Source organism: Dreissena polymorpha, chromosome 4 (assembly GCF_020536995.1).
Source record: "Dreissena polymorpha isolate Duluth1 chromosome 4, UMN_Dpol_1.0, whole genome shotgun sequence".
NCBI lineage: Eukaryota > Metazoa > Mollusca > Bivalvia > Myida > Dreissenidae > Dreissena > Dreissena polymorpha.
In genome coordinates, this window is record NC_068358.1 from 101,840,200 (window position 1) to 101,865,131 (window position 24,932).

Here is a 24,932-nt window from a genome sequence, read left to right on the forward strand (position 1 = left end):
AAAATCAATGCATTAGCGAGCAGAGAATTGACTTTGTTCCGACAATTAAAACCATTCCTTATGCATTCGTTGAATGTGTTTACTTGAGTAAGTTATGCCTGTAGACAGGAAGCGGCTTTTCTTTGATTACGTCAAACTGTCAATTCACACAGATTTGCGAGATTTTTAGGGTCCTTGGTCATTTGTATACATGTTCAGTATAGAAAATCACCTGCTAACATGAAAACTTTGGATTAAATTATCAAAATAAAAACAATGTTGCAAACTGTGTATATATTAATTGGTAAGTATTAGTTAAAAGACGGCTTTTTGTGAGTCGTAAATCAACGAGTTTTCTATACAACAACAACTACTTCTACAACCACGTCGGGATCGATCTATCTTGGTTGTTTTTTTTAATTGTAAATATTATACTACATGTACATGTCATGTATGTACTTGTAATAAATGTAATTTTATTTGAAAATCAGGAAGTCAAACAAAATTAAATTGATCGTTATCTCGTAAAACGCGGAGTTTCCCCCGCGTTGCCAACGCCGAGGGCCGCCGCGTCGGCTTATCAGTTTTGCAGATCGTTAACCGCCGTGTCCAAAATCATGCAAACGCCGCGTATAGCGGGATTTTCTTAATCTCCCTCCAGGTCGAAACCCGCGGAGTATGGAGGGAAATTGGGGAAAACGCGTGGAGTGTACTTTATGAGCATTCCCTTTGCTAGGCTCCATGTTTGTTGATAAGTTGCACAAACATTGTCGTAAAGATAAACAAACAAAAAATTCCATCTGCTTTCGTTAGCTTTAAAAAGTTGGAAGTCCTGACTTCCAAGCCTAAAATTTTGGACGTCCCAGACATAAATTTTGAAGTCTCACTTTTATTTCAGAATTGTAATATACGTTCATGTTCCAACTCTATCAATTACCCGATAATACAGTATTATTACGATTTCTATTTTCAAAACCCAAAAAAGGCTAATATTGAAGTCCGCAAACATCTGCCGTTTTACGCAAGTGCATATACAAATTGAATTGTGGGATGGGGGAATTCCCATTAAACACACGCGTTAATCACGTGACGCGATTTTAGAGCACTGTTCATATTTAGTAATTACGACAAATCAACGACTGAATTTAAAATGTTACATGTACCTCCTTTCAGAAAAGTTTGGGTAAATGAAAGCGAATTTCGGAACATACGAACGCGTCATTTTAAAAATTTTACCGTGTACACTTCATTCCGACCGCAATATAACTTGTCAGGTCATTCATGCATGTAGACCAATATGTATGCATAGTTTGGCAATCTCAAAACACGTTGTTTTACTACTTATTGCATTATGTGTTATGGCCATAGATATAACAAAATACATTATTCAATTTTAGTTTTTTCAAATGCACATAATTAAACATGTTATCCGAAATCATTTCCAGATTTTATTATTGATGGAAAGTTAAGAAAATTTGAGCAACAAATAAACATTTCTCGTGTGTGTCGGGTACAGATAAAAATCATGCGATAATTAGACTTCATGTACAACATCACATCATTCTTCCTCGTGGAAAGCGTGGACTTAAATATTTGATTTCTAAATAAAAACTTCATAGCGCAGAGGTCGCTAATATTATTGTACACAGCTACACGTGGCGTCGGCGTGTATTCGGTTGCCTGAGCGCTGAGCCAGATGCGCTTATCAAGCAGAATTTGATTGACAGCTGGAAAATCAATATTGGCCACTCGCTGAGAAATTCATTGAAAACAGTAGCTCTTAGGCGAACTGAATGACCAATTTACTGTTGAGTGTTGACATTTAAACGTGTTGTGTATTTGACAATAGTGTACATGCCTAATTAACCTAAATAAACATTAAACAAATATCGAAATTTTTTCAATTCAATGTCGCACATATTATTCAACCGATGGCCGCTATTTTTGTTTATAATCTCACTGTGTAACATAGTGGGTGGGGTAAACATGATGAAAAACGCCGGAATAAGGAGAAAAACATTTGAATATAGGGGTTTATTGTATGAACCTTCATTTGTAAGGTAAGATAAGATGATTAAACTTTCAAACTCGAAACCACGTCGTTTGTATTCGTCAAATATTCAGTTCGGGAGGTGGCGAATAACGAATACGATTCGTCCACAGCAGTATTCGAGTAATTCGAATATTCGAATGTATCGTTACAGCCCTACTACACAAATGTACCCCAGGTACGGAAAATATACTTACACACACCCGGCAAATTTAGACCTTAACCGAGATGTATTCCCAGCTTTTCACGCCCGAAATCCGATGTCTTAAAACGTGCTACAGAATACATAACAAACTTTTCATTTAAAAAAAGCTCCATCAAAATGCTTTTTATCAGGAGTAACAACAATTTAAGAGCCGATTTTACAGAATATGGACATAACAAGGGCTGTTTGTAAAACATGCATGCCCCCCTATATGGGCTATAAGTTGTAGTAGCAGCCATTGTGTGAATACGTTTTTTGTCACTGAATACGTTTTTTGTCAATGTGGGTGGTGGTGGTGGTGGTGGTGGTGGTGGTAGCAGAAGAAATAGTAGTAGTAGTAGTAGTAGTTGTAGTAGTAGTAGTAGAAGTAGTAGTAGTAGTAGTAGTAGTAGTAGTAGTAGTAGTAGTAGTAGTAGTAGTAGTAGTAGTAGTAGTAGTAGAGTAGTAGTAGAAGTAGTAGTAGTTGTAGTAGTAGTAGTAGAAGTCGTAGTTGTAGTAGTAGTAGTAGTAGTAGTAGTAGTAGTAGTAGTAGTAGTAGTAGTAGTAGTAGTAGTAGTAGTAGTAGTAGTAGTAGTAGTAGTAGTAATAGAGTAGTAGTAGTAGTAGGTGGTGGTGGTGGTAGCAAAAGAAATAGTAGTAGTAGTAGTAGTAGTAGTAGTAGTAGTAGTAGTAGTAGTAGTAGTAGTAGTAGTAGTAGTAGTAGAAGTAGTAGTAGTAGTAGAAGCAGCAGCAGCAGCAGCAGCAGTAGCAGCAGCAGCAGCAGCAGCAGCAGCAGTAGTAGTAGTAGTAGTAGTAGTAGTAGTAGTAGTAGTAGTAGTAGTAGTAGTAGTAGAAGTAGTAGTAGTAGTAGTAGTAGCAGCAGCAGCAGTAGCAGCAGCAGTAGTAGTAGTAGTAGTAGTAGTAGTAGTAGTAGTAGTAGTAGTAGTAGTATGCATTACAAAAATGCAGTTAGCCTTACAGTTGGTAAAATTTAAATATATTACAAGGGAGGCAAATCTGTAACAATAAATTTAAACTTATTGCATTTGTTTCCCCTGTAGTGTATTACCTCCCCTGTCCTGCTTATATTTATATTAATCAACAAAATTATACATTAACACAATATTTAATATACAAAATATACAAAAAATCTTATATTCGGATAATATTTTTACTGATCCACTGTATTTTACTAAAAGGATAAAGTTTCATTGGACTGATAATTATAGATTTAGGATTACAGACCAGTTGCTTCAGTAATATTGTTCAGAGTGTGCCCTGTTGGCCGCGTATGCATTCTAAAATTATCATTTAAAAAACCATTTTACTATTTCGAGTCACCGTGACCTTGACCTTTGACCTAGTGACCTCAAAATCAATGGGGGTCATCTGCTAGTCATGATCAATGTACCTATGAAGTTTCATGATCCTAGGCACAAGCGTTCTTGAGTTATCGTCTGACAACCACCTGGTGGACGGACCGACCGACAGACAGACCGACAGACCGACATGAGCAAAGCAATATACCCCCTCTTCTTCGAAGGGGGGCATAAATATGAATATAATTAATTTGAACAAATCAGCTGACAACGATCAATTTAGCGTTATAATTGGCCAGGTACATGTAAGTATATTTTCCGTACCCGGGGTACATTTAAGTACACTTAAGAGTACCCGGGGTACATTTACGTAGTACCAAAGCCGACAATGACCTGTCGTGCAAAATTAACAGTGGTTTAAGTTTTTAAGGTTTATAGTCACAGGGGTGTATTTGTAATGGTGTCAGCGTAGCAATCAGGAGGTCTTTGGTTTTATCCCCACTATGGTAGCATTCTTTAAATTTCCCCCATAGAACCAAATACTTGTTCTAGTCCCATGAAAGGGACTAGAGAGCGTTTCAAATAAGTCTTAGGTTTGCTATGCAATCAAGCTTAAATAAATCATGCTAGGTTTAAACTACATGTAAATGGGATCATGATTAAGGTTGTAAAATCGGCATCAAAGTCGCATACACATTCAGGAAATACATTTTTTTTATTGTAGATACAATTTTGAATTTGTGAATGTTAAGATACAAAGTATTTGCATCATTAACCGTAATATAAGTTGGATTAACTTACAACTGTTATACGGCAAAACCAATGTTCGACAAAGACATAGAATCATTATATTGTGTATGTTAATTTTACCTGCAGGAGGATTTACTGAATGGTGAAGATGTTGCAAAGTGCCCAAGTTGTTCCCTTTTAATCAAAGTAATTTACAATATTGTAAGTACAACATTTCCATATTGACTGAATATTTCTCCAAGCTACTAACTTGATGTATGTTTAATGCTTTAAAGAGAAGATATAAAATATTAACACAACTTTTTAGCCGGATTTTTTTCGAAAAAATCTCGGCTTATAGATTGATGTTGTCGGGCGGGCGGGCGGGGTGGCGGGGTGGCGGGGTGGCGGCGTGCTCGAAAATGTTAAAGTTCTTATTTCATGGTATAACTTTGGTATGCTTGGACCTAGAGTCTTCAAACTTGACATGAAGGTTGGCCAGGATTAACAGATGACCACTGGTCATTTCAAGGTCATTCATTTGAAGGTCAAGGTCACTGTGACCTTCAATATAAAAAATGTTAAAGTTGTTATAACTTTGGTATGCTTGGACCTAGAGTCTTGAAACTTGACAAGAAGGTTGGCCATAACTAGTTAGTAACCACTGGTCATTTCAAGGTCATTCATTTGAAGGTCAAGGTCACTGTGACCTTGAATGTAAAAATGTTAAAGTTCTTATTTCATGGTATAACTTTGGTATGCTTGGACCTAGAGTCTTCAAACTTGACATGAAGGTTGGCCAGGATTAACAGATGACCACTGGTCATTTCAAGGTCATTCATTTGAAGGTGAAGGTCACTGTGACCTTCAATATAAAAATGTTAAAGTTGTTATAACTTTGGTATGCTTGGACCTAGAGTCTTGAAACTTGACATGAAGGTTGGCCAGAACTAGTAAGTAACCACTGGACATTTCAAGGTCATTCATTTGAAGGTCAAGGTCACTGTGACCTTGAATGTAAAAATGTTAAAGTTGTTATAACTTTGGTATGCTTGGACCTAGAGTCTTGAAACTTGACATGAAGGTTGGCCAGAACTAGTAAGTAACCACTGGACATTTCAAGGTCATTCATTTGAAGGTCAAGGTCACTGTGACCTTGAATGTAAAAATGTTAAAGTTCTTATTTCATGTTATAACTTTGGTATGCTTGTACCTAGAGTCTTCAAACTTGAAATAAAGATTGGCCAGTACTAGAAGATGACCACTGGTCATTTCAATGTCATTCATTTGAAGGTCAAGGTCACTGTGACCTTAAATGTTAAAATGTTATAATTGTTATAACTTTGGTATGCTTGGACATAGAGTCTTCAAACTTGACATGAAGGTTTGCAAGCACACTTAGATGACCACTGGTCATTTCAAGGTCATTCATTCTAAGGTCAAGGTCACTGTTATTGTTGTTCATGTATATGCATGCATTCAAAACATAACACAAGGTTTGCTCATGCCTTGAAAAGTACTTACATTTCATTTTGACCTTTGAACAATATTTCAGTAATTTAAGTATTGCATTGACAAAAACACGAAAGGTACTTTCCTGTCATTTAAATCAAAAATCCGGCTTCAATGCGGTCATCTCCGACCGCGGAACTCTTGTTAATTTTTTACTCCAGTTATCTGTTTGCTGAAAACGCCATGATCCATAACAATTTTATTTTATTCTATTGCAGGATGATTTTTTGGAAGGTGAAGAAATTTCAGCGCCTGCTAAACCAGTCCTAGAAAAGGCTTAGATAAACTGATAATGTGTTCATTTTTATTTTTACATAATATATTGTATAGATAACAATTATCTATACCCTATAATTTGAAGAATTTTGGGTTAGAAATACTTGTGTTAGTTTAAATGTAAATTATACCTTAATTAATATTAAAATGAAAACATTAATTTTTATGAAAATGCTATGTTTAAGTTGTTTGAATTTCATTTATAAGTAATAATGACTAAATATCTGATTATAAATACATAATAGCAAGCCCACAAATTTGTAATAAAGCAAAGTTGAGCCTTATCTTATTCTATGCTCAGAGCCTAATCTCTCATATTGCACTTGTGAATGAGTTATAAATGAATGTTCAGTGTAATTTATTTATAACTAAACATGATACTGTGTACTGTGATACTGTGTAAATGAAACTGTGCACATTTAAAGACATACACCACATTTGCCAAGAATGAACCCAATGGATGACTATGGTGATGATTTACTGGACACTGAGACATTGTATCTGGAGACCGCTGCAGGAATGCCCAGCCTGTTTGAAGGGTCAACAGAAAGTCAGCCCTACAGTCTGTCAGCATTTATATTTGATAACAACAGTGGCCTGCAGTCCAGCCAGGGCTTTCAGGTTGATTTTCTTCTTTGTTGTGTACATTTCAATTAAGGCCAGTTGTGGAATCAAACAAAGATTAAATTGCTTGTATTTGTATTTTATAACCTGTTGTTGCATAAGTAGTCTTTTATGATCTGAATGTAATATGTTCTAGGCTGGTTTTTATAATTTGCACCCCACTCTTCATTCCCATTGATGTTTAGTGCCTTTGAAAAATGTAATTACCAGTATTATATTGATCGGTGTGCTCATAATTTAAGATAAGATAAATATCAGTCATTATTATAACCTAATTAAAGTCTGTGTGTTAATAATTTAAGATAAAATAAATATCAGTCAATATTATAACCTACCGGTAATTAAAAGTGTATGTACTTATTCAGGTGTTTGGCCTGGATGTTGACTCTGAATGCCAGATAACTTCCCCAAGACGGGACTTGCCCCCACAGGCCAGTCAGGTTACCAGGCAGCCAGTATACAGGCCTTCTGAAACCACACAGAGCAGCTTTCAAACTATAGATGATCATGTTTCACTTTTAAATCCCACACCTCATCTTAATCAGAAAGGTTACACTGCACTAATTTTTACCGAGGCATCATCTCATTTTAACCCAGTGCGAGCCCCTGTTGTGAAGCCTTCTCCCAGGGAGATACGACCCCATCCAGGGCAGATGGTGACCGAGGAATGCTCAGCAGAGGTGTTCGATGACTCCTGTGAGGGGGCGAGCTCCGATGAGAAATCGGAGGAGCACAAGGTGTCACCGAAACGAAGGGGCAGAAAAAGCGGTTCTACATCTTCTGTCACCAAAGAACTAGTGAGTTGACTTCAATTTAATCAAACACATTGTGTATGTTGAATGCTTAATTAAGAATATCAAAATAGTTGGGTATCAATGTATACGCATTTCTTTGATCATTTCGTTCAGTTGGTCTGTTACTAGAACACATTTATATCCTTTTAGCTCATCTGAGCAAAGTGTGCACATGGTGTGATTTTGTGATTGCCTTTTGTCCGTCGTGCACCATGCGTTGTGCGTCATGTGGCATCAACATTTGCCTTGTTAACACTCGAGAGGCTACATTTATTGTCCAATCTTCATGAATGAAATTTTGTCAGATTATTTGTCTCAATGATATCTTGGACTAGTTTGAAATTGGTTCCTGTCGGTTGAAAAACATGGCCACCAAGGGGCGTTTTTCCTTATATGTCTATACCATAACCATTTTTGAACTCATCCAAGATATCATTAGTAATGATATCTTGGATGAGTTCAAAAATGGTTATGGTGTGTTGAAAAACATGGCCACCAGGGGGCAGAGCATTTTTCTTTATATGGCTATAGTAAAACCTTGTGAGCACTCTTAAAGTTACATGTACATTTATTGTTCACTCTTCATGAAGTTGGTCAGAACATTTGTTCTAATGACATCTTGAGCTGAAAGAACAGATCAGTTCCTTTGTACAGTACACTCCACGCGTTTTCCCCAATTTCCCTCCATACTCCGCGGGGATTGACCTGGAGGGAGATTAAGAAAATCCCGCTATACGCGGCGTTTGCATGATTTTGAACGCGGCGGTTAACGATTGGCAAAACTGATAAGCCGACGCGGCGGCCCTCGGCTTTGGCAACACGGGGGAAACACCGCGTTTTACGAGATAACGATCAATTTAATTTTGTTTGACTTCCTGATTTTCAAATAAAATTACATTTATTACAAGTACATACATGTACATGTTTTATAATATTTACAATTAAAAAAAATCCCAACCAAGATAGATCGATCCCGACGTGGTTGTAGAAGTAGTTGTTGTTGTATAGAAAACTCGTTGATTTACAACACACAAAACGTCGTCTTTTAACTAATACTTACCAATTAATATGAACACAGTTTGCAACATTGTTTTTATTTGGATAATTTAATCTAAAGTTTTCATGTTAGCAGGTGATTTTCTATACTGAACATGTAAACAAATGACCAAGGACCCTAAAAATCTCGCAAATCTGTGTGATTTGACAGTTTGACGTAATCAAAGAAAAGCCGCTTCCTGTCTAAAGGCATAACTTACTCAAGTAAACACGTTCAACGAATGCATAAGGAATGGTTTTAATTGTCGGAACAAAGTCAATTCTCTGCTCGCTAATGCATTTATTTTCTCTTTGTAGGTAGGTTATTCCATTGATTGCTAAAAGAAGGTGGTAACTATTGAGTTGATAGTTGCATTTAATATTCACAGTTGTATTCTTGTTGCGTCGACATTCAAAACAATGTTTACAAGTAATTATGGACCAAATCGGCAGAGTGACATTCACACATGTTAATCCCTTTTGTCAAAACACCGCAGACAGCAGTCTACACAATAGGTCAGTAGACAAGCTTTGCGTGCTTTCATAACGTCAAACACTTAAAATCCAGTTCCGCCCAGATGTCCTCTTTAATCAGTTTTCAGTACAATTACTGTTAAAATAATAACTCTTCTTAAATACCGTAACGATAAAGATTCGGCGTGTTCGATTTGAAATTATTTTAGAGGAAATATCAACTTATTCGCGATATAATTTCGTTAAAAAATACCAAAGAAACTTTTAACCGAAATCAACAAAATTCAATGTTCTCTGCGCTACAAAGTTTGTATCAAAAAATCAATACACGCACGCTTTGCGGGAGTATACATTGTACCTTGACCTTGTACATTGCAGTATAATTTTCGCGCGCTTTTGTCGGGAAATATACTTGATGACTGTATATTGGAAGCATTTGGAAACGTCGTGTTAACAATTAAAAATCGTAGTGTGTTTCTGATTACTAATTATTATTCTCATTTGGATATTTTACGGAACATTTATTCTTGTGTAATATGTGTTATGATTTAAATATTAATTTGTCAAATGTATTATATTCATTCATATTGTAGACGTACCTGTGAATTAAAAAACATAATTTTTATACGTATTAATTTTCTATACAATTATCTTTTTTATACATGTACTACAGTATTTAAACAATTTTTTATAACAATGTTTTTATTTTTTGGCATGCCCAGTAGCACACTGCTAACGCGGCGTTGCGCGGCGGTCGCTGATAAGAACGGAAAGTGTCTGCATTTACCGACTAGCCTAAAGTAATACACGCTGCGGGAATTAGCGAACGCGGCGTAACGCCGAGCGTTTTATCGAGTTCACCTCGCTCTTCCAACGCCGCGTGAACACTCGCCAGCAGAAAAAAACCCGCGGAGGGAGCGCTTTTTTGGGGGGAAAACGAGTGGAGTGTACTGTATCTCAGGTGAGCGACTTTGGCCTTTCAGGCCCTCTTGTTTTGTTCAACATATTTCATCAGATTATTTCCAAACTTCATGATTATGCTTTTAGGCATTATTCTTTATCTAACTTCAATAATCACAAAGCTGCTTGGTGAGATTGGATATATCATGGTGCCTATACCACGTGACCTTTTTTGGATCTGTGTTGGGAGAATAAAGTGTGACCCAGTTAACATTTTTAAGGATCTCTTTGTCCGTCGTCCATCCGTCCATGGTCCATCCGTCCACATTTGTTCGTTGACACTCTAGAGGCCACATTAATTGTCCGATCTTCATGAAACTTGGTCCTAAGATTTGTCCCAATGATATCTGGATCGAGTTCAAAACTGGGTCATGCTGGGTCAAAAACTAGGTCAAAAAAAGAAAAACCTTGTAAACACTGTAGAAGTCATATTTAATGTTCAATCTTCATGTAACATTGTCAAAATGTTTGTCTTAATGATATGTTGTTTGAGTTCAAAAGTGGTTCCGGTCTTTTGAAAAACATGGCCGCCAGTGGGCGGGGCAGTTTTCCTTATTTGGCTATAGAGAAACCTTGTAAACACTCTAGAAGTCACAATTTTTGCCCAATCATCATGAAAGTTGGTCAAAACATTGATTTAATTGATATCTCGGACGAGTTCGAAAATGGTCCAGATCGGTGAAAAAACATGGCCGCCAGTGGGCGGGGCATTTTTCTTTATATGTACCGGTATATAGTGGCAGTTTTCCCTATTTGGCTATAGAGAAACCTTGTAAACACTCTAGAAGTCACAATGTTTGTTTAATCATCATGAAAGTTGGTCAAAACTGTGGTTTTATTGATATCTCGGACGAGTTCAAAAATGGTCCAGATCGGTGAAAAAACATGGCCGCCAGTGGGCTGGGCATTTTTCTTTATATGTACCGGTATATAGTGGCAGTTTTCCCTATTTTGCTATAGAGAAACCTTGTAAAACTCTAGAAGTCACAATTTTTGCCCAATCATCATGAAAGTTGGTCAAAACATTGGTTTTATTGATATCTTGGACGAGTTCGACAATGGTTCGGATCGGTGAAAAAACATGGCCGCCAGTGGGCGGGACATTTCTCTCTATATGTATATAGTGAAAACATGTTAACACTCTAGAAGTCACATTTTTGGCCCTATTTTCATGAAATTTGGTCAGAACATTTGTTTTTTTGGTACGAGAGTTGAGTTCAAAAATGGTTTCGGTCAAACCTTGTGATCGAACACTTTGGAAGTCACATTTTTATGCCCCCCTTAGAAGAAGAGGGGGTATATTGTTTTGCTTATGTCGGTCCGTATGTCTGTCCACCAGATGGTTTCTGAATGATAAGTCAAGAACGCTTAGGCCTAGGATCATGAAACTTCATAGGTACATTGATCATGACTCGCAGATGACCCCTATTGATTTTGAGGTCACTAGGTCAAAGGTCAAGGTCACGGTGACCCGAAATAGTAAAATGGTTTCTGGATGATAACTCAAGAACGCTTACGCCTAGGATCATGAAACTTCATAGGTACATTGATCGTGGCTCAAAGATTACCCCTATTGATTTTCAGGTCACTAGATCAAAGGTCAAGGTCACGGTGACCCGAAACATTAAAATGGTTTCAGGATGAAAGCTCAAGAACGCTTATGCCTAAGATCATGAAAGTTCATAGGTACATTGATCATGACTTGCAGATGACCCCTTTTGATTTTCAGGTCACACGGTCAAAGGTCAAGGTGACCCGAAATAGTAAAATGGTTTCTGGATGATAACTCAAGAATGATTATGCTTAGGATCATAAAACTTCATAGATACATTGATCATGACTTGCAGATGAATCCTGTTGATTTTCAGGTCACTAGGTCAAAGGTCAAGGTCACGGTGACTCCACTTAGAAAAATGGTTTCCGGATGATAACTCAAGAACGCATGCGCCTAGGATCATGAAACTTCATAGGTACATTGAGGTGACCCAAAATAGTAAAATTGTTTTACTCAAGAACGCTTATGCCTAGGATGATGAAACTTCATAGGTACATTGATCATGACTCGCAGATGACCCCTATTGATTTTCAGGTCACTAGGTTAAAGGTCAAGGTCAGGGTGTTTCAACTTAGAAAAATGGTTTCCAGATGATAACTCAAGAAGGCCTATGCCTAGGAACATGAAACTTCATAGGTACATTGATCATGACTTGCAGATGACCCGTATTGACTTCCAGGTCACTAGGTCAAGGTCACGGTTACTTGACACAGTAAAATGGTTTTCGGATGATAACTCCAGAAAGATTATGCCTAGGATCATGAAACTATATTATGGTCAAGTTGATAGAATTTTCTTATTAAATCAATCAAAAATGGAATTTATCATGTAGATGTTTTGACCACCTTATAACTTTGTTATCCATTTGACATGTGTGCATTATAATCATTGCATCTTTTTAGCTCAGGTGAGCTTTTGTGACCGGTCTTTGTTCGACGTCCGTCCGTTAACATTTGTTCGTAAACACTCTAGAGGCCACATTTATTGTCCGATCTTCATGAAACTTGGTCAGAAGCTTCGTCCCAATGAAATCTCGGTCGAGTTCGAAACTGGGTTGTGCCGGGTCAAAAACTAGGTCACTAGGTCAAAAAAAAGAAAAAACTTGTAAACACAGTCCAAATTGTCCAAATTTTCTACATTATATTATATTATACTATTTTATATACTCAAGGTCATATACTCACTTTTTATATTATACAAAATCCTTGTAAGCAAAGTTTGATGTTTGGTAAGGGGGGTCAACTCAAAATATAGGTCACCATTTCAAATCTTACAAAAACAAAAACACTCCCTACGCCAGAGTTTTGGTTCAATAATGATGAAACTTGACCAGGATGTTTGTCTGGTCAATATCTAGGTCAAGTTTGACATTAGGTAAACATTGAATGCACCGACTCCTCTCAGGTGTGCGAACTAGGGCCATCTTGTCCCTCTTGTACATATCTCAGATGAGTTGGTTCTGGTCAGTTGAATAACATGGCTGCCAGGGGGGAGGGGGCAGTTTTCTTATATTTATAAAGTAAAAAAAGCTTGTGAACACTCTAGAAGTCACATTTTTTGCCCAATCATCAGGAAACTTGGTGAAATGGTGAAATGATTGGTTTTATATATATCTCAGATGAGTTCGCAAATGATCATGATCGGTAAAAAAACATGGCCGCCAGGGGGTGGGGGGGGGCAGTTTTCCTTATGTGACTATATAGTGAGAAACCTTGTGATCGAACACTATAGAAGTCACATATTTTGCCTAATCATCGTGAAACTTAGTCAATACATAGGTTTTTTGTTCAAATTATGCCCCTGGGGTAAAATTTGAAACTGCCCCGGGGGTCACAGAATTGGATATATGCTTATAAAGGGCTTATTTTGTGAAAACTTTAAATTTTCTTGTCCATAACCATTGGGTCTAGGGCTACCAAATTTGGTATGTAGTGACATCTTATAGTCATCTACCAAGTTTGTTCAAATTATGCCCCTGGGGTAAATTTGACCCTGCCCTGGGGGTCACAAAATTGAACATACTCTTATATAAGGCCTATTTTGTGAAAACTTTAAAAAGCTTCTTGCCATAAACATTGGGGTAGGGCTACCAAATTTGGTATATACTATATAGTGAAATCTTATAGTTCTCTACCAAGTTTGTTCAAATTATTCCCCTGGGGTCAAATTTGACCCTGCCCCGGGGGGATCACCAAATTGAACATATGCTTATATACGGCCTATTTTTGTGAAAACTTTCAAAATTTTCTCGTCCATAACCATTGAGCCTAGGGCTATCATATTTGGTATGTAGAGACATCTAATAGTCCTCTACCAAATTTCTTCAAATTATGCCCCTGGGGTCAAATTTGACCCTGCCCAGGGGGTTACAAAATTGAACATATGCTTATATTAGGCCTATTTGATGAAAACTTTCAAAATCTACTTGTCCATAACCATTGGGCCTAGGGCTATCAAATTTGGTATGTAGAGACATCTAATAGTCCTCTACCAAATTTCTTCAAATTATGCCCCTGGGGTCAAATTTGACCCTGCCCCTGGGGTCACAAAATTGAACATATGCTTAAATAAGGTCTATTTTGTGAAAACTTTCAAAATTTTCTTGTCCTTAACCATTGGGCCTAGGGCTACCAAATTTGGTATGTAGTGACATCTTAAAGGCCTCTACCAAGTTTTTTCAAATTATGCCCCTGGGGTCAAGTTTGACCCTGCCCCAAGGGTCACAAAATTGAACATATGCTAATATAAGACCTATTTTGTGAAAACTTTCAAAATCTTCCTGTCCATAACTGTATGGCATCGGGCTACCATATTTGGTATGTAGTGACATGTAATAGTTCTCTTCTTAGTTTGTTCAAATTATTCCCCTGGGATCAAATTTGAAACTGCCCCGGGGGTCACACAATTGAATATATGCTTATAAAGGGCTTATTTTATGAAAACTTTAAATTTTCTTGTCCATAACCATTGGGTTAGGGCTACCAAATCTGGTAAGTAGTGACATCTTATAGTCCTCTACCAAGTTTGTTCAAATTATGCCCCTGGGGTAAATTTGACCCTGCCCTGGGGGTCACAAAATTGAACATACTTTATATAAGGCCTATTTTGTGAAAACTTTAAAAAGCTTCTTGTCCATAAACATTGGGCCTAGGGCTACCAAATTTGGTATGTAGTTAAATCTTATAGTTCTCTACCAAGTTTGTTGAAATTATGCCCCTGGGGTCAAATTTGACCCTGCCCCGGGGGATCATCAAATTGAACATATGCTTATATAAGGCCTATTTTGTGAAAACTTCAAAATCTACTTGTCCATAACCATCCAGCCTAGGGCTATCAAATTTGGTATGGAGTGACATCTTATAGTCCTCTACCAAATTTGTTCAAATTTTATCCCTGGGGTTAAATTTGAACCTACCCCGGGTGTCACAAAATTTAACATATGCTTATATAATGCCTATTTTGTGAAAACTTAAAAAAAAATCTTGTCCATAACCATTAGGCCTAGGGCTACACAATTTGGTATGTAGTGACATCTTATAGTCCTCCACTTAGTTTGTTCAAATTATGCCCCAGGAGTCAAATTTGATCTTGCCCTGGAGTCCACAAAAACGATTATATGCTTATATAGTGCCTATTTTGTGAAAACTTTATATTATCTTGTCCTTAACCATAAGGCATAGGGCTACCAAATTTGGTATGTAGTGACATCTAATAGTTCTCTACCAAGTTTGTTCAAATTATGCCCCTTGGGTCAAATTTGACCCTGTTCGAGGGGTCACAAAACTGAACATACGCTTATATGGGGCCTATTTTGTGACGACTTTAAAAAGCTTCTTGTCCATAACCCTTGGGCCTAGGGCTACCAAATTTGGTATGTAGTGACATCTAATAAACCTTTACCAAATTTGTTCAAATAATGCCTCTGGGGTCAACTTTGACCCTGCCCTGGGGGGTCACAAAATTGAATAAACGCTTATAAAGGACCTATTTTGTGAAATCTTAAAAAATCTTCTTGTCGAAAACAATTCAGACTATGGCTACCAAATTTGGTATGCAGTAACATCTTATAGTCCTCTACCAAGTTTGTTCACATTATGCCCTTTGGGTAAAATTTGACCCTGACCCCCGGTCACAAAATTGAACATTATATACGCTTATATCTTGCTTATTTTGCGAAAACTTTTAAAATATTCTTGTCCTTAAATCTAGGACCTCGGGCTACCATATTTTGTATGAACATGTAGTGAGATATAGTAGTCCTCTACAAAGTTTGCTCAAATTATGCCCCTGTGGTTAAATTTGACCAAGCCCAGGGGGTCACAAAAGTGTACATGTGCTTAAATAGGGCCTATATTTAAGTATTTGCACATGCAGAGAATATTTGTTTCAGCCTTTTTTCAGCAGTGGAGCGATACTGGGCCATCATGGCCCTCTTGTATTGATTTCTTGGACAAGTTGGAAAATGGCTCAGATCGGTAAAACACACTTTTTAGCTCACCTGATTGCTCAGGTAAGGTTTTAGGATTGGTCTTTGTCCGCTGTCCGTCCGTCCACATTTTGTTTGTAAACACTCTAGCATTCACATTTCTCAAGCATTCTTTATCAAAGTTGCTGAAAGATCTCAGTCAAGTTTGATGATGAGCAAAATCGCATAATTAATGCCATAATTATTGCCCTTAGATTGTCCAAATTTTCATTATATTATACAAAATCCTTGTTAACACTCTAGAGGTCACAATTTTGTTTCAGATTTTATTAATCTTGGTCATAATATTAATTTTTGTAAGCAAAGTTTGATGTTCGGTAAGGGGGGTCAACTCAAAATATAGGTAACCAGGTCAAATCTTACAAAAACAAAAACATTCCATACGCCAGAGTTTTGGTTCAATAATGATGAAACTTGACCAGGATGTTTGTCTGGTCAATATCTAGGTCAAGTTGGACATTAGGTAAACATTGAATGAACCGACTCCTTTCAGGTGAGCGAACTAGGGCCATCTTGGCCCTTTTGTTCTATTTTTTGTTTCAAGGCTCTTCTTAGCGAAAAATCCAGTTTAGACGGAAAGTTTCGCCTCTGCACAGGCTAAACAAGGACAACACTTAACACACATGCATTAAGCCCAATTTTGCCAGAGGGAGGCTGATTTATTGTATTTCCCTGGCAGGTTGCTGGAGCAGTCAAGATGGAGGAGGGGGAAGTACAGGCAGGTCCGGACCTCAGCTTCAAACCTTCATTGGAGGAAATACTGTCCGAGAAAAAAATGGTATATTAAGGTCTTGTTCACAGATTTGTGTATTTTTGACCAACAATCCAAACAACTGTTTAGCTTTCTTTAGCTATTGCCTTATTTTGTTGCATGTTTCAATGTTGTCTGTATGAGCGTCATTCTTGGGAAACTGAAGTTAATGCATGTGTTTTAAAAGGGCCATTTCACAGATTTGTGCATGTATTGAAGTTTGTCATTAAATGCTTTATATTGATAAATGTAAACATTGGATCTGAAAAGCTCAAGTAAAAACACAAGAATAAAATTAAAGAAAGAAAAAAACGTTACCCTAAACTGGGCTCGAACCACTGACCACTGGAGTAAAAGTCTAATGCTTAGACCACTCGGCCATCTGTGCTCATACAGTTAGTGATGTATTTTATGCTTTAAATAAGCAATCCTCGTAGTGTCACAAAATACAACGACAACAACGGACACTCCAAATTATTCAATCGTTTCGCGTTGCAAGGCTTTATAATTTTCAGGTTTTTAAATCGTCAAAAGATGCCTATAATGAATTTTTTAGAGCATGATAATTGTTCAGTAACCTAACAAATATCATAACTACAGCGAAAATTTGCTAAACATAAACCTTTTTTTTTTTCAATTTACCAAAACGTGAAAAGGCCCCTTTAAGTGTCGTAATAGATTAGTCTGTGCAGTCCACCGACGATACTTTTTGTGAAGACTGGATTTTTATTTCAAAGAGACTTCCTTTCAACGAAAAATTCCATAAAAGCGGAAAGTGTTGTCCTTGATAAACCTGTGTTCACTGCACAGGCTAATCTGAGATGACAGTTTAGCACATGCATAAAGCCCAGTTTTTTCAGAACGCAGCTCTTTTGTTTCATCTTTCAGGCTTTACTGAGATCTCCGCAGGTTGTGAAATTCATGAAACATTTCCAGCAGAAAGCCAGGCTGGAGAAAATGCAACACCAGTCCACCATGAAGGAATCCTAACTGACCTTCGTAGCAAGAACTCTGTGATTGACAAAGTGATGCATGTTTGTGACATATGAAAAACATGCAAATATTTCATGGTCAAGACAATTGAAGGTCGATATGCTAGTTTGACTCACAATTGGTACAGAAAAACATGTTATTTATGCTCTCTAAATAAGTTATAATCCCACAAACATTTATTGCTTAACTTGATTTTAATGGAGAACATTCTGGATTAGTTGCTATCACACAACCATATATTGCTTAAATAGATTTTAATTGTTAGAATATTCTGGATAATGTTGTTATCGCACACAAAATTAAAACCATCTGGAGGTGGCATGTTGGCTATAAAATCAGTCTTCCTTCCTCAAAGGTCAAGGTCACAATAAGAAATCTTAGGTCAAATTTTCCATAAAACAGATTAATAACTCATTTATCTGCCATAACTTTGACATATATGAGATTTTGAAATAACTGCACAAATGTTAACCATCATAAGTTGACATGTATTGTGTAACATACCTCTCCCTACCTCAAAGGTCATGGTTGAACTAAAAGTTCAAAGGTCAAATTCAAGTGGAATGTGGTGGCATCTGTGTTCTATTAACACTTGTCTTGTTGGTTCATTCATGTGTTAAACTAAGTTTAATTATAGTTTAATACATTGTTTGCATCCAATCATGTATTTTAAATTAACTTTTCTAAGGGATTACAAATGCGTAAAAATAGTATCCAAGTCGTAAAGGGTAAAATTATGTGTGTAATTTTATGCTCGGAGTGTTAGGTCTGCGGTGTGTTGCAAGTCAACTTTCAGACACTTTACCATTTAAGTTCTATATACTATATGTGTAATATTGTACAATTGTTGTTTTATTTAAAACTCAATAAAAACTGATCAATAAATTTGTGTATAGTTATATGGTCTATGAAGGATTGTATGATTAAGAATTACTCATGCTGACAAATTTATGGTCTCCACATATCGAGTTTCATTTGAAGAAGTAATAACAATTACCTTTGTTTGATAAAGGCACACATTTCCTGCTGTTGATGCAGGATTTTTTAGACAAGGTCAAAGTATAGGTTGGATGGCCATGTGTGGATAGAGATCATCATAGGCATGAAAGCAGGGCTTCTGGTGTTGTTCCCCAAATTCAAGAATGAAGTTAATTTTACAATTTTGGCGATTTAAATTATCCTTTGGCGGAAATGCATTGCGAACCATTCTTTCTGTTTTGTGCCCAGGATAGTAAACTCTTTATTCTGAAGACAAAGAGTTATAGAAAATAGAAGCTAGATGAAGTAGTGAAATGTTCTGCATCTGTCACTGACAGACAGATGGGCTAACAGTCAGTGCAATGTGCCTCCTATCTTAAGATAGTCCCGATAATATCTTGGTCCATTAGGAAACTGTGTCACATGGTCAAATTAAAGAAAAAGCTTAGTAAAAAGCTTCAGGAGTTGAATTTATTTTCAAATGTTCATGAAACTTGGTCAGATCATTGGTTCTTATATCTTGGAAGAGTTTGAAAATGATTCTGGTTCACCGAAAGACAACACATGTATTGTCCAATCTTCATGAGTCTTGGTCAGAGCATTCATTGGTTGAAAAACATGGCCCCCAGGGGGCGGTGCAGTTTTCTTTTATATGGCTACAGTGAAACATTTAACACTCTGGAAGTCACCTCTCAAAATACTTAAGTTTCTTTGAGTCTCAGGTGAGAACCTTAGGGCCCATGACCCTCTTGTCTTTAAAAGGTATTTCACTGGTAAAAACATATATCAAAGATGCACAAGTAAAATTAATTTTCAAATCATTCTACTAGGTCTTGATATAAAGTATACATTTCCTAAAAAACAGTACGAGAATAATAATGGATACATTCAGAAGAACTGTTCTTTTTTTAATTTTTTTATTTAATATAAAACATACAATGTAAATATGTGCATAAGCAAAAACAAAAGTGGTATAATACAACAGTAATAATATCAAACACATATTATACATGATATGCTAGGATATAATGTTGTTGTTTTTTTTGCTTTGGTTGCATGTGGTGTATGCTGTTATTTTTAAATGTAATAATCAATCCTATAGATGAGTTGCGTAGAGTTAGGTGGATGACAACTGGACTGGGTTATGAAAGTTTATGCGTTTCCATTTTTGTTCAAAAATATGAAGTTTATCGTTGTTGAGGGCTATTTCTTTTTCAATTTGGATCTTTAGTTTTAAATAGTTTATAAAACAGTTGAAAGTAGGTATTTGTTTTTTGTATTTGAAGCTAAATATAAAATATTTAATTAATATGATAATGTGGTCCACAGTGTTATTAATTTCTGGTATTTTAAAAGTATTCACACCAAAACTGATATTCAAGAGAGACAGTTTTAATTTTAATTGTTGTTTCTCTAGAAAAGTTGTTAACTGGTTCCATAGAGTTTGAATATGTTTGCACTCCCAGAAAAGGTGTTCTATTGTTTCAATGTGTTCGCTGCATATATCACATAAATTTGTGTTGGATAGGTTGCACTTAAAAAGGTATTTATTTGTAGCTATGATTCTGTGGACATATTTATATTGAAAATTTCTCAGTGTGCTATCTATAGTTGTTTTATATGGCATGATAAATATTTGTTTCCAATTTAATTCTTGTTCTCGAAGAATGCTTTGCCATTTATTTTGAATCTTGGAGTTTTCTGCAGGGTGTTTAATTTGTAGTTTGTAAAATATTTTGTTTGTTTTGTTTTGTTTTGCAAGTATGTTTTCCGTGAATGATGTTCGAGTACATGGTGTGTTATTTGTATTAATTTAATACAAGATTGTAGATTTAATATGTATGGGTATGCTTTTAATTAATGTGTAATACATAAGGAAATTGCCTGAAGGTATTCCGTATATATAACATATATTCTCAAAAGAATAGAAGTCTTTTATTCTGTAATCGTACAATTGGTCGACATATTAAATGTTTTTTTCAAACCAATGTTTATAGAAAAAAGTCTTATTGTTTGAAGTTATGTCTTTATTGTTCCATAGAATAGTTTTACTGATGATTTGGGTTTCTAGATGATGAGTAACATTAGTCCATGCTGATAAAACATTTGATAGAAATATGTTTTCGTTTGCAATTTCATGCAAAATGGTATTGCTGATGTTACATTCAAAAAGTAAGGAGTCACCATATTTTTTTAGGATTTCCTGGTAGAATAATTTCCATTTACTTGTATTGGTATTATCTAGATATCTTTTAACCCAGCTGCATTTGATTGCATTCAAGAATGAGTAGATGTCCGTTAATTGGATACCTCCATTTTCTACAGATTGAATTAACTGAGTTCGCTTAATTTTATCAGGTTTACCGTCCCATATGAAATTAAATATTTCTGATTGTATATCTTTAATAATATCTTTTGGTGGGTTTGGGAGAACTGTTAGTGTATAAATTAATTTAGGTAGTGCAAACGTTTTCAACACCGTGTTTTTTCCGATTAGTGTTAGTTTACGATGCTGCCATGATTTTAGACAATTTTTAAATTTTGTAGTTTAGGCAGTATGTTTTTTAGAACTGTTTCATTTTCATTGTTTGTGAATGTTATTCCTAACTTTGTTGCTTCATCTGATGTCCAGTGGAATTTCATTTCTTTTTTAAGTTGAATATTACTTTGTTTAAATTTACCTACTCGTAGCACAGTGCATTTACTTTTGTTAAGTTTAAGACCCGATGCCATTCCAAAAAGGGTAAGCGATTCTATAAGATTATTGAATGAGTCAATACTGTCATTTAAAAAATAAGTTGCGTCGTCAGCAAATAGCGACTGTTTAATTTCTTCGTCAGGTTCTAGCGATATTCCATTTATATGTCTATTTGATTGTATATAGTGTGATAGATACTCGATGCATATAATAAATAGTGAGGATGAGAGTGGACATCCTTGTCGTACCCCTCGTTCGATGTTAAAACTGTTTGAGAAGAAGCCATTGTTAATAATTATACTGTTAATATCGGTATAAAATAGTTTTACCCATTTAATTAGACTTTCACCGAAATTCATATTTTCTAAGCAAGAGAACATAAACGAATGGTCTAGTGAATCGAAAGCCTTTTCAAAGTCTGCAAAGAAGATGAGGCCAGAATTGTTTGGTTGGTTGAAATAATTTATGCATTCTTGTATCAGACGTACATTTTCACCAATGTATCGTCCTTTAATAAAACCAGATTGTGATCTTGAAATGACTGATGGTAATACTTTTTGACGATGCTGGAACAGCAGCGTCCAAGGTTTGATAAACAGTAAAAAAATTCTTTACAATTGCGACCTATGTAAAAGACCGAGCCAGTCCGATTGAGATAACTCGATTTTTCAGTTACTTCCCTTGGCATTCGCCACTGCGTAGGAGATTGCTCGTTGATTTTCATTGATAACATTCTCCTAGCAGAGTTGTCGTTCGTGTTGATAAAGGTAAATATTAATAGAACAGCATATCCTGGGGAAACAGATTCAATAAGTGTATCAGAACGTTAATTTCAAATTAGAAATTGTACATCCATTTTATTTTTATAGACAAATGAAACAACTATATATTTTCTCTATTTTGTTTGATATTTGTTCTCGGTTTAGTTAATAAATTGCGAATAAAAACGTAAAATTAACTTTTTACGTGATCACAAAACTAAAGAATGCGAACGATTTCGAACCTGCAAATTGTAAACGCTGCACTGCTATGATATATATAAATAAAACAACATTTCTCTGCGTAATTATCCGTCCCGCTAGCGCAGTGTTAGGACGTTCGCTTTTTCACCTTTACGACACCGGTTCGATTCCCGCTCCCGGCGCAATGTTATATTTTGTATGTTTTGTGGTCACCATTCCTGACAGTTGTTTTTTTTCCGGAAAATCTCATCCCCCCCCCCGCAGCATTTGACCATATAAAAAATTAAAAAGTATTTCAGTACAAAACAAATAGCTGGAAATTGCAGCTATCATTCAAAATTCGTCCCAACTGTCGTCAATCTAATCTTATTAGGTAGGAGTGCTGGACACACTCCGGGTTCCAACATTATGCAGCCTCAGCGCGGAGGTAACTCATTACCTTGGAAAAACACGAATACACACACTGGGTGCAGCCTAGGCGCGTATAGACTCAAACAAGGCAACAAACTCAAGTGCGGGCACAATCATTTAAAATTTACATATTGAATACGATATTCTTACAGAAATTGCACAACCACCTAAGTGTACATACCATGTTTGATATTTCGTTCGATTGTTAGATTTCATCATATACATGTATAAGGTCATTTCGCTAGTAGTTAACTTATCCATATGTTCTTTGGCGAACTCGGATAGTCAAGTGCTCATACGATTGAGCTCACATGGTCCGGCTATGTGCTCATACCTACTTTCGAGAATCATCATGAATGTATTGCCATACTTAATGAACAAGAATGTGACCCGCCTCCCAGTTTCGCTCAATGGGTCAAGTTACCCACGGGTACTACTTCCCCGTACCCCTAAACTTTTTTTCGTACCAAAAATGTTTCGTACGCAAATTCTTTTCGTACCAAATTTTTTTTCGTTCCCAAAATTTTCGTACCCAAATTTTTTATCGTACCCAAATGTTCGTATCAACATACACAATTGTGGTGATATAGATAAACCTAAATTGATGTTTTATATCCATCCTCTTCAAAAGCATCGTCACACCAGTACTGCCAGTACTTTGATTTTATTCTGTTTGAAATACTTTTAGTTGCAATTTTATAATCATTGTTAAGTAGACTAATCGGGCGCCAGTTTGATAAGGATTCTAGGTTTTTTCCAGGTTTTGGAATGAGTGATATTATACCTTGCTTTTGTAGCGTAGCTAGGTTTTTGTTGTTAAATGAATAGTTGAGTGAATTAATTAAATGTGTTTTAATATCGTTCCAGAATATTTTATAAAATTCGACTGTGATGCCATCAGATCCTGGACTTTTGTTATTTTGCATTTCTTTATTCCACATTCATATTCATTAAGTAATCCGTCGCACAGTTGTTTTTCTTCTTGATTTAAAGCATGATGTGTATTTTTAAAGAGGGCGTTATTTTCAACATGTTTTCGTTTATAGAGGGTTTCGAAAAACAAACGTTGTTCTTCTAGTATTTGAGTTCTGTGTGTTATATCTTCGACATTAACTACTAATTTGTGTACAGTTTTTTGTTCACTTCTACGTTTTTCGATGTTTGCGAAGTATTTTGTATTTTTTTCATTGTGTTCAACATGCTGTTCACGTGCTCGTAATATTATTCCATTGAGTTGTGTATGATAAATTCCTTCTAATACTTGTTTTTTTTAATGTTATTTCATTCTCAATGTCTTTTGTATCGTTTGTGTTTGTTTCATGTAATTGTTTTTCAAGTGTTTCAATGATTTTGATTGTTTCAGTTTCAAGTTTGCGTGTTTCTTGTTGTTTAAATGATGTGTATCTAATCGTTGTGTTACGTATATTTCCTTTAATTACTTCCCATAAGGTGTTTGGGTTTGCATCTTTATTATTTTGAACTGTATTGAGTATTTCTTGTTTTATTTGCGTTTGGTATTGTGTACCTAATAATATGCTGTTATTGATTTTAAAGTATCCTGGGCCTCTTTCAGGTTGTATTTTGTGTATTTTAAGTTCAACAAGAGAGTGGTCAGTCATGAATCCTGGTTTTATGCTACATGTGTCAATAATATTGCAAAGAGATTCAGATATTAAAAAATAGTCTAATCTGCAGAATATTGTTGGTTTTGTGTTTGAGTGCCAGGTGAATTTGCTTTCGTTTGGATTTACAGTACGCCAGATGTCTATCATATTGTAGTTTTCAATTATGTTATTTAAAATGTTTCTATTTTTAGGATGCGTATAAAGGTTTCCCTTCTTGTTATCTAGTAATGGGTTAAGGACAGTATTGAAATCACCACCGACTATAATGTTTTTATCTTGGTTGTTAATTATAAAGGATTGTAATGTTTCGTAAAATTTGGAGTCATCTATGTTACGGCCGTAAACGTTGATTAATGTTAATTGTGTTTCGTGTATTTTGATATCTATACTTGCTTGTCTGCCAATTATTATTTCGTTAAAGTTTTCGACTGTGATCCCTATATTATTTTTTATCAGAAAGGCAATGCCTTGTTTATTAGTATGTTGTCCACTGAGATAGATGTCTCCGTCCCATTCATCTTTTACGGTTTGTGCTAA

The 24,932-nt window shown here is 35.9% G+C and overlaps 1 protein-coding gene and 1 long non-coding RNA gene across 2 annotated transcripts; both read left to right on the plus strand.

Moving 5' to 3' along the window:
* The first annotated feature begins 579 nt into the window (after positions 1-579).
* Positions 580-6,050, plus strand: LOC127877428 (uncharacterized). The gene is made up of 3 exons (XR_008048434.1): positions 580-2,039; positions 4,409-4,483; positions 5,992-6,050. It is a non-coding gene; the product is annotated as an uncharacterized LOC127877428 (long non-coding RNA).
* A 5-nt stretch (positions 6,051-6,055) lies between these two features.
* LOC127877425 (uncharacterized) lies at positions 6,056-21,626 on the plus strand. The gene is made up of 4 exons (XM_052423295.1): positions 6,056-6,670; positions 7,039-7,470; positions 16,657-16,755; positions 17,617-21,626. Exons 1-4 carry the CDS (start codon positions 6,497-6,499, stop codon positions 17,716-17,718), a joined length of 807 nt encoding a protein of 268 aa, XP_052279255.1. The 5' UTR covers positions 6,056-6,496; the 3' UTR covers positions 17,719-21,626.
* Positions 21,627-24,932: the final 3,306 nt, after the last annotated feature.

Bases quoted from the DNA above. Each gene is read 5' to 3' on its own strand.
- LOC127877425 (XM_052423295.1), top strand. From the start codon at position 6,497: ATGAACCCAATGGATGACTATGGTGATGATTTACTGGACACTGAGACA. The intron at 6,671-7,038 runs GTTGATTTTCTT...GTACTTATTCAG, and splicing joins AGTCCAGCCAGGGCTTTCAG to GTGTTTGGCCTGGATGTTGA. The intron at 16,756-17,616 runs GTATATTAAGGT...TTCATCTTTCAG, and splicing joins TACTGTCCGAGAAAAAAATG to GCTTTACTGAGATCTCCGCA.